General features: G+C 35.4%; 1 protein-coding gene across 1 annotated transcript in view; it reads right to left on the bottom strand.

The window, feature by feature from the left end:
- Positions 1 to 11,575, bottom strand: part of LOC128019094 (F-box/LRR-repeat protein 17) — a 181,339-nt gene that overhangs the window by 100,477 nt on the left and 69,287 nt on the right. The window contains exon 6 of the mRNA XM_052605096.1: positions 2,407 to 2,514. Coding sequence (XP_052461056.1) covers positions 2,407 to 2,514 — 108 coding nt within the window. The remainder of the gene's footprint in view (positions 1 to 2,406; positions 2,515 to 11,575) is intronic.

The following is an 11,575-nucleotide window of genomic DNA, read 5'->3' as shown; positions in this document are numbered from 1 at the left end:
ATTTCAGTAATTTGTTTTTTATTATTTTATTTATTTTATTTATTTTTATTTTTTTATATTTATTCATTTTACTTGAATAAAACTATAATACAGTTCCTCTTTATATCGTCTGTATAGTATTATTAAATTTTATTTATTAGATTTATTAGCAAGAAAAATAAAACATTTTTATTTTATTTTGTTTTATTTCAGCTAGTTGCCAAGTCAACATTTCTCTAGAAATACTAAAATAACTAAATAAACGAAAATTATTATTAAAACTGTCCATTATATATACAAGAGCACATTATTTATTTATAATAAATCTACTAAATAAAATATAATAATATTTTACAGACAATATAAAGAGAAAATATTTATTTTATATATTGGTCATTTATTAAAAATATTAACAAAAACTATAACAGTATAGTAATAAAAAAATAATAATAATAATAGAAATAAAACTAATAAAAATGACAAAAACAACAAAATCACTAAAACTAACTAAAAGTTAAAAAAGTTATTTTTTAAGTAATTACACATATTTACATGTCTATATTTATATTCATATAATTTAAATTATAAATAAATATACGTAATATATAAATGCAACATATTTCTTAAATATATACATGCGTGTGTGTGTGTGTGTGTGCATTTACATATGCATAATAAATATAAACATATATTATGCAAACAAAAACATGTTTTTTTTATTGCAATTAATCGCGAATAATCGTTTGACAGTGAGGTGAAAGCACATTAAAAATTATTAAAATTTCCACTATTTTTTTTTAAACAACTAAATAACTACAACAGTATGTGGATGATCCTAAACTAACTCTGATCCAGACATGATGAGTGAAATAAAGGACATAAAACACCGAAACAGTGTCAGCATATAAAGCCATCAGAATTAGAAAGTGAAACTAAAGCAATCAGGTCACCAAGTTTCCTCCGTTTGAGAGAGTCGTCGTCTCACATTCTGCACGCTTCTCTCTCCTCCTCTGAGCTCAGATTGATTTATTTCTCTTCGGGGCTTTATAAATATATTCCACACCTGAGAACGGCCCGAAGCTTTGATGATCTGAATAAAAAGCGTCCCTCTGGTGGAGAAGCCACTAATTTCAGCTCGCAGCTCTGAAGTGGAAATCTGTGTCCAAGGAGAGACGGAGCTGGGACTTCATTTAAATAACTATTGTGCCTGCTGATGCCACCAGCTGAATTGTATAATGTAATGATATCTTTAGCAACTCCTGCTGCTGCAAAATGAGAATCAGCCATCACAGGCCTGAAGAAAGTTTAGATGGAGATTTCGCTTCAGATGCAATGCAAAAACAAATGATTCCTTTGAACTGAATCTTTCAAATGATTCATAATCTATAATGGTTCATGCATACTTGCTTTAATTTACACTAGCTTTGTATGCATGTAATACCTGGATGAACTTTACTGTGAACTAAACCTTAAAAAAAAAAAAAAAAAAAAAAAAATTATATATATATATATATATATATATATATATATATATATATATATATATATATATATATATATATATATATATATATATAAAATATAAATAAGATACAATATTAATGTTATATTGAAAACATCAAAAATATATTTGAAATTTAAAAACTAAGTTTACTTGATATGAAAACAGAAAATATTAAAATAAATAATAAAAATATTCTATATTCAATAAAAAAATATATTTTTTAAATATTAATAAAAACTGTAGTAGTATTGCAATTAATAAACAAACTCGAAAAACTTAAACACTTGAGAAACAGCATTAACTTTAGGCTGAAGTACTAAAATTAATTTAAAAATATATATATAAAAATAAAGCTAAATAGAATTAAAAAAAACTTATACAATAGCAAATAATATAATTACTAAAGCTTAAAATAAATTAATAATGAAAACATACATTCAATGTATTAATATTTTACCAGATTAAAAAAAATTATAAAATATAGTTAATTCAATAATATATATTAAATTATAATTAGATCAAGTTCAGATCAAATGTTAGATATAATATAACTGCATTTCAGATTCCTGATGTTCGTCTCCAGAAGATGCTGATGAGGAAAAATGGGGCACAAAAATAAAATAAAAATAAAAACTCAACAAGCAAGAATATCACTACCTAATAATTTCCATGCATGCAATTACAGCAGCTCTTCTTCTGCGCCGCTGAGCTGAAGATAACTTTCTCTCATTAGCATGCTAATGTGCAAACAGCAGGGTGTGTTGGATCTTCAACACTTCACGATTCACCTCATTACACATTAATGAGATTTAAAAGTGAAAGCAAAATAAAAATAACTTGTCTTTGTGAAGTCGGAGGGACACGTTTGAATCATCAGCAGGTGAGTGGCTTCACACACAACGTCTCACTCGTACATCTCTTACCCGGGTGAGGTGTATGACACCCTGAGACGTCACCGAGCAGCCCATGAAGCCCACAAACTGCAGATCCGGACAGTTCTCCGCAAACGCCTGCACAGACTTATCTGTCACCTGACAAACACACAGGAATAAAACACATTAAAACATCGTCTAAATGTTGCATTCATTATGCATGCGTGTGTTCCCTGGGAATCAAACCCACAGCCTTTTGCACTGCTAACGCAATATATGCATAAAAATATAACATATGCATGGCAGAAACACTCACAAACACATTTAATATCATTTGATTCGTTGGAGTTTGATTAAAACGTGAAAAATTCATTATGATATCAATATTTAGCATTATTTTTCTATGATCTGCAGCCTTAATTACAACAAAAATGAAAAATTATTTCAGAGGAGAGTCAGATATTATTTTTTCTATGAAAGAAGACACAATAACATGCACTGTGAACAATCAGAATGAACATCAATTACAGAATGTAACAGTAAATATAATAGACTTAAGATTTTGTGATGTGCTATATTACAGGTGCATCTCAATAAATTAGAATGTTGTGGAAAAGTTCATTTACTTTTGTAATTCAACTCAAATTATGAAACTCATGTATTAAATAAATTAAATGTACACAGACTGAAGTAGTTTAAGTCTTTGGTTCTTTGAATTGTGATGATTTTGGCTTACATTTAACAAAACCCACCAATTCACGATCTCAACAAATTAGAATACTCCATAAAACCAATTGAAACATTTTTTTTTTGCGAATGGTTGGCCTTCTGGAAGGTATGTTGATTTACTGTACATGTACTCAATACTTGGTAGGGGCTTCTTTTGCTTTAATTACTGCCTCGATTCAGCGTGGTATGGAGGTGATCAGTTTGTGGCACTGCTGAGGTGGTCTGGAAGCACAGGTTTCTTTGACAGTGGTCTTCAGCTCATCTGCATTGTTTGGTCTCTTGTTTCTCATCTTCCTCTTGACAATACTCCATAGATTCTCTCTGGGGTTCAGGTCTGGTGAGTTTGCTGGCCAGTCAAGATCACCAACACCATGGTCATTTAACCAACTTTTGGTGCTTTTGGCAGTGTGGACAGGTGCCAAATCCTGCTGGAAAATGAAATCAGCATCTTCAGAAAGCTGGTCAACAGAAGGAAGCATGAAGTGCTTCAAGATTTCTTGGTAATTGGGTGCAGTGACTTTGGTTTTGAAAAAACACAATGGACCAACACCAGCAGATGACATTGCACCCCAAATCATCACAGACTGTGGAAACTTAACACTGGACTTCAAACAACTTGGGCTATGAGCTTCTCCACCATTCCTCCAGACTCTAGGACCTTGGTTTCCAAATGAAATACAAAACTTGCTCTCATCTGAAAAGATGACTTTGGACCACTGGGCAACAGTCCAGTTCTTCTTCTCATTAGCCCAGGTAAGACGCCTCAGGAGTGGCTTAACAAGAGGAATACAGAAAATTGTATCCAAATTTATTGACACGTCTGTGTGTGGTGGCCTATTTCCATTCCTTGTGAAGTTCACTCAAATTCTTGATAATCCTCATAAGGCTGTGATTCTCTCAGTTGGATGTGCATCTGTTTCTTCCACACGTTTTCCTTCCAGTCAACTTTCTGTTAACATGCTTGGATACAGCACTCTGTGAACAGCCAGCTTCTTTGACAATGAATGTTTGTGGCTTACTCTCCTTGTGAAGGGTGTCAATTATTGTCTTCTGGACAGCGGTCTTCCCCATGATTGTGTAGCCTAGAGAACCAAACTGAGAGACCGTTTTTAAGGCTCAGGAAACCTTTGCAGGTGTTTTGAGTTGATTAGCTGACTGGCACCATGTTCTAATTTGGTGAGATCTTGAATTGGTGGGTTTTAGCTAAATGTGACCCAAAATCATCACAATTATAAGAATCCAAGACTTAAACTACTTCAGTCCGTGTGCACTGAATTTTTTTAATACACAATTTCACAATTTGAGTTGAATTACTGAAATAAATTAACTTTTCCACGACATTCTAATTTATTGAGATGCACCTGTATAAGTAATGTTGAATTCACTTCACTTCACTTCATTATTATGCAGAATGTTTTAATACAAGCATTTTAGTCAAATGTAATTAAGCAACATTTCAAACCTTTAACTCACGGGTAAAGTCAACCCATTAACAGTGTAAAAGTAGTCATAGGAGAAAAAAATGCAGACTTGGCAACTGCATTCAACATGAGCTGCAGGAGTCAGATTTCACTGATCATGGGTTTAGGAGAGAGTGATGGCTAATTCAAAAGAGATTTAAATACTCTGTGTATTGATAAATTATGCAATATTAGAATGAAGAGTCACTCTAACATCATGGCAATGTACTACACAAAGTAACTCATGCGCAAAATACTGCATAGCTAATGTAAACCAAGCAAAATAACACATTAGCGGACCAGATGGTATAATATGGATTTCTTTTTTTTTTTTTTTCAAGAAAACTTCATACACAAAATAAATTCAAGGACCTGCATCAATCTATGTTTATTTTTTAAAACTTTCCAGGGCCTTGAAAAAAAAAATTAAGATTCACAAACTTTCAAGGATTTCAAAAGACCCGTGGGAACCCTGTATAATATTATATTTAGCATATTATATTTGACAAATATTCTTAATATCACATCACACCAAATCATTAAATAAATGTAACCGCTTAGGGAAATCTCAAACTTGCATGCGGTCTGCTCGTCTCCTCACTTTGACCTCTGACATTTGACCCCAGGCAAAATAAATATGCATTTAATCAAATTCTCCCAGCGTTAAGGAAACAAATCAACTCTGTGCTGATCAAACAGAGCTGATGCGACTAATGGCTGAACGAACTCAATAAGAGAAGCGTGATCTCAGCAGGACGCCCTCTCCGTCACCTGTCAGAGGTCAGAGGTCACCCCACTCGTCACTCTTTCCTTAGTGCTTAAAAAAACGAGGATTCTGGCACACTTTCTCTGAAAAACAGACTGGTATTTCAGCCGTATATCATGTGGCTTTTGCTTCTTGTATCTTAAAGGTCATCTGGGCGAACGTGAGTGAGATGGAGGAGCGCAGCTGAGGAATTACACCAGCGGCTCATCCATCCTCAGACTCTCTCACAGATATCAGGGGAACGTGGAGCTTCGAGAAGCTTCTCCTGCTGTCTCTCAGTGACCCCTGCAGGACATTCATCCATCTGGACTGATGGGACGGGAACCTCTTCAGACTATCAGGACTGAGGCTGGATGTTGAATTCACGAATCATTCGATTGCATTCACAAGCATGCAATTCAGTTTAATTACTAAGATTGGTGCATTGGTGCATCATTTTCATGACACATGTGTTGAGCTTTTTTATATTACTGTCAATGAGAATTAGAGGGAAATGTCATGAAAATAATGCAAAAAAAAAAAACGCATTATCAATAACCCTATGCATTGGCTTCGTTTTTTTATGCAACATATGATTTCTTATTTCTTTTGATTCTGGGCGACATTTCTTGACAGGTTTCTTTTATACATGGCGTATATATATTTTGCATATATATTGCAATAAAATAAACAAAATATTACAGATGCATTACATGAATGACGGATGTGCTGTCACAAAAACAATGCAATGGAAAAAAATTGAAAAATTATTATAATTTCTACTACATATCTATTGTTATACTATTATATGCAATTTTTATTATTTCTACTATTATTATTTTAATATCAATTGCATTGTGATTGATTTAATCACAGCATCAAAATAAATCATACTGCATTGTTGTATGCATGCTGCATTAAATATTTAGCACATATTTTGAGTAAAAATGATCATCGATCACCAATGCATTCATTTTTCTTTTTTTTCTTTCTTTTTTTTTTTTTGCATTATGCCAGAGAACTGGAGTGTTTTATAATCACAAAAATGTTACAAAACAATGCAAATAAATCTAAATCTTCACTTTCTTTATGCATCAGAAAATTTCCTGTGTCTTTCGATTTTGAGGTGAGATTTCTTGACAGTTTCGGTGAGATTTATGACATTTCAGAACAAAGGAAAAGCAAAAATAAAAAAACAGTATTTGTCATATAAAGAAGAATTCGCTATTTTATGAATATCAATAATCAATGATCACAAATACTGGCTTCATTTTTTTTCTGCTAAATATAATTAATATTTTCTTCCTTTTGATTTTGGGGTGAGATTTCTGGCCAGGTTTTGTGTGATTCTCAACACTCAGAACAAAGAACACACTCAAGATTTACAAAAGAAGAGAAATAAAGAGTGTCAGAATATTGCACATGCAGACATCGAGCGACGGAACGATCGGTTCACAGACAGCTCCTCGACGCTTCACTCGAGCCATTCATTCTCATTACTTTATTTGGGCTCGTAACAAGCAGCCGTTCTAACAGCCAATTTACTGCTGCAAATGTGGGTCTCTAAAGTGTCCGCAGCAGGGGGTCAAAAGTGCTGATCATCTGTTTTCAGATGCACTTCCTGTCGCCACCCACCACGCAGAAAGGCATTATGGGAGGTGGGAATAAAGAGAGCAGAGCTTTATCGATGAGATGGGTCAGCGGGACGCTCATCAATCAGGCTAATTGTGCTGCGTCCGGACGGAGAGATGCAGGTGTTTACAGTGTCATCTCAAGACTGATGGGGACTCACAGAGAAACCTATAATGAGCTGAAAAACAGCACAACCGGTCCATACGCTGCATGCAGAGCCTCAGATGGAGTCACGCGCTTCCTAAAGACGGACACTTCTATATATATAAAATGAAACAATTACAAAAAAATATATTCCTTTAAACAAATATATTTTGTTTGTTTTCCTGCCTGTAAAAAATAATAACAACAATTTAACTAAATAATAATAAAGTACAAAAAAAGTAAAAAAAAAAAAAAATTACACAACATAAATAAACAAATATTATATACACACACACACACACACACACATATATAGTAAGCAGGCCACAACCAAATTTACAGTCTGAGTCGTGTGTATCCTTCTAAATTTGGTTATTTACCTTTAGTTATTTACTATAATTGTATTAAAATAAATTTAAATAAAAAAAATAGAAAAAATTGAATAAATTATAATTCATTATTTAAAAATATGTAATTTTATTTTAGCTGATATCATTGTTTTTCTACTTTGTTTTCTAGGCAGAGTTTTGCTATAAAACAATCTTATCCTAAAACTCTTAGGAGTGTATTTACATAGATGAGCTCGAAGCAACAGACATGAACGACAAAACAAAAATAAAGTATTTTATATATAGCTTTATTGCTAGTTTCTATGGTTTGTAATTTAAGTATGATTAAAAATGGCATCATTAAACATGTCACATTAAACTGCTGCCATGTATGTTGTATAAATTAACAGTGGGATGCTTAACAATGTGTGTGTGTGTTAAAGAGAGAGTGTGTGTGTGTGTGCGTTAAAGAGAGAGTGTGTGTGTGTTAAAGAGAGGGAGAGAGAGAGAGAGAGAGAGTGTGTGTGTGTGTGTCTGTGTGTGTGTTAAAGACAGAGAGTGTGTGTGTGTTAATGAGAGAGAGTGTGTGTGTGTGTGTGTGTGTGTGTGTTAAAAAGAGAGAGAGCGAGAATGTATGTGTGGGTGTGTGTAACAGAGTGTGTGTGTGTGTGTGTGTTAAAGAGAGAGTGTGTGTGAGAGACCACGAGAGAGAGAGAGACTGTGTGTGTGTTAAAGAGAGAAAGAGAGAGAGAGAGTGTGTGTGTGTGTGTGTGTGTTAAAGAGAGAAAGTGTGTGTGTGTGTGTGTATTAAAGAGAGAGAGAGAGAGAGAGAGAGAGAGAGAGAGAGTGTGTGTGTGTGTGTGTGTGTGTGAGAGAGAGAGAGTGAGTGTGTGTATTAAAGAGAGAGAGAGTGAGTGAGTGAGTGAGTAAGTGAGTGAGTGAGTGTGTGTGAGAGAGAGAGTCTCCCACTCTCTCTCTCTCTCTCACACACACACACACACTCCCGCAGGGAACGTTTATCAATTAACAGTGCAGTGCTAATTAACACACTCAGCATTCAGATCATCTCTCGAGCGCAGCGCCGAGCCACTGACCTTCAACATGTTCTGATTATGGAGAGTTATTTACAAAAAAAAGTATATATTGATACATATTTAGCAAAGCAGAATAAAAGTGTGTGAATAAACATAAGGCATTAAAACCGAGTCGACCGCTGAGCATTTTAATCAGCCGTGTAATTGTGAACGAGACACAACCGTTTACTCACTACAAACACAGAGCTGAACTGTTCAGGGCCTTACGAAAACCATTTCACACCGTTTCATTTCACAAATTCTTATTTTTTTAAAGGTTAAATTAAATTGTAATGACCAAAAAGAAATGCCTCATTCATTAATATCATAAAACTTTCACTAAACATTTTTTTGTTCTATAAAATCATGTCCTTTTTTATTATTATTATAATTTATTTATTTTTCACAAATTCACTTTTTCCTATTTTATTATTTCTGGATTTTAATGGTTTAATAAAATTTTAATCAAAGGCATTTTGTGGATTAATAATTTAATACAAATTTATTTACAAAAACAGTGGTAATCAAAAGAGGACAAACACTCATTTAATAAAATTTCATATGATTATTATTATTATTACATTTTCTTTATTAAAATCTAGAACACGTAAGAAATGAAATTTACACACTTTTGGAGGAAATTATTTACGATTTATAATATTTATAAAAATATATATATATATATATTTTATTTTATACATTTTTAAACATTTCAGACTCAGTTCAAGCAATCCGGACATTCAATTACTTAATTTAGTTTAATTATTATTTATTAATTATATAATAAAATAAAAGCTAAATACATTCTAAACAGCATTAAACATGTATAATATATATATATATAAAAAGAAAACTAAAGGCCATCTCCTTTACAAAAGCCTAATGTTAACTAACACAGCTACTGTAGAGACGGCAGATCAGCTCCTGACGGCTTTACTTTATCATCATTCCTGATGTTACCACACAAAATCATCACATCTATTCAGCAGATTTTAACAGATGCTGCTCCTGCTGGAACCTCACTGTCATCATCCTCCTCCTCCTCCTCTTCCTCCTCACTCTCATCATACTCCGCATCATACTCTGCATCATCATCTTCATCATCCTCCTCATCCTCCTCCTCATCAACATCATCTTCATCCTTATCCTTATCCTCATCCTCATCCTCATCCTCACCCTCATCATACTCCGCATCATCCTCCTCATCCTCCTCACCATCCTCCTCACCATCATCATCCTCATCCTCATCTTCATCCTCATCATCATCCTCATAATCATCATCATCTTCATCCTCATCATCAATCTTCCTCATCCTCCTCACCAACCTCCTCATCATACTCCTCATCCTCATCCTCCTCCTCCTCATCATCATCATCCTCATCATCATCTTCATCCTCATCATCATCCTCATAATCATAATCCTCGTCATCATCATCATCATCCTCCTCACCAACCTCCTCACCATACTCCTCATCATCATCCTCATCCTCACTCTCAACATCCTCCGCATCATCATCATCCTCCTCATCCTCATAATCATCCTCATCAGCATCCTCATCTTCATCCTCATCTTCATCATCATCCTCCTCATCATCCTCCTCATAATCCTTACCAACCTCCTCACCATACTCCTCATCCTCATCATCCTCCTCCTCCTCCTCTTCCTCCTCACCCTCATCATACTCTGCATCATCATCTTCATCATCCTCCTCATCCTCATCAACATCATCCTCATCCTCATCCTCACCCTCATCATACTCCGCATCATCCTCCTCATCATCCTCCTCACCGTCATCATCCTCATCCTCATCTTCATCCTCATCATCATCCTCATAATCATCATCATCTTCATCCTCATCATCAATCCTCCTCATCCTCCTCACCAACCTCCTCATCATACTCCTCATCCTCCTCCTCATCATCATTATCATCCTCATCATCATCTTCATCCTCATCATCATCCTCATCCTCCTCACCAACCTCCTCACCATACTCCTCATCCTCATCATCCTCCTCCTCCTCATCATCATAATCCTCGTCATCATCATCATCATCCTCCTCACCATACTCCTCATCATCATCCTCATCCTCACCCTCAACATCCTCCGCATCATCATCATCCTCCTCATCCTCATAATCATCCTCATCAGCATCCTCATCTTCATCCTAATCTTCATCATCATCCTCCTCATCATCCTCCTCATCCTTACCAACCTCCTCATCCTCATCATCCTCCTCCTCCTCATCATCATAATCCTCGTCATCATCATCATCATCCTCCTCACCATACTCCTCATCATCATCCTCATCCTCACCCTCAACATCCTCCGCATCATCATCATCCTCCTCATCCTCATAATCATCCTCATCAGCATCCTCATCTTCATCCTCATCTTCATCATCATCCTCCTCATCATCCTCCTCATCCTTACCAACCTCCTCACCATACTCCTCATCCTCATCATCCTCCTCCTCCTCATCATCATCATCATAATCCTCGTCATCATCTTCATCATCATCATCATCATCCTTATCCTCCTCACCAACCTCCTCACCATACTCATCATCATCCTCATCCTCAACATCCTCCGCATCATCATCATCTTCATCCTCATCATCATCCTCCTCATCATCATCATCTTCCTCATCCTCATAATCATCCTCATCAGCATCCTCATCTTCATCCTCATCTTCATCATCATCCTCCTCATCATCCTCCTCATCCTTACCAACCTCCTCACCATACTCCTCATCCTCATCATCCTCCTCCTCCTCATCATCATCATCATAATCCTCGTCATCATCTTCATCATCATCATCATCATCCTTATCCTCCTCACCAACCTCCTCACCATACTCATCATCATCCTCATCCTCAACATCCTCCGCATCATCATCATCTTCATCCTCATCATCATCCTCCTCATCATCATCATCTTCCTCATCCTCATAATCATCCTCATCAGCATCCTCATCCTCATCAGCATCCTCATCCTCATCTTCATCCTCATCATCATCCTCCTCATCATCACCAACCTCCTCACATACTCCTCATCATCATCCTCATCCTCACCCTAAACATCCTCCGCATCATCCTCATCCTCATCA

Source organism: Carassius gibelio, chromosome A8, assembly GCF_023724105.1.
Source record: "Carassius gibelio isolate Cgi1373 ecotype wild population from Czech Republic chromosome A8, carGib1.2-hapl.c, whole genome shotgun sequence".
Taxonomy (NCBI): Eukaryota; Metazoa; Chordata; class Actinopteri; order Cypriniformes; family Cyprinidae; genus Carassius; species Carassius gibelio.
This window is presented reverse-complemented; position numbering and strand designations above follow the sequence as displayed.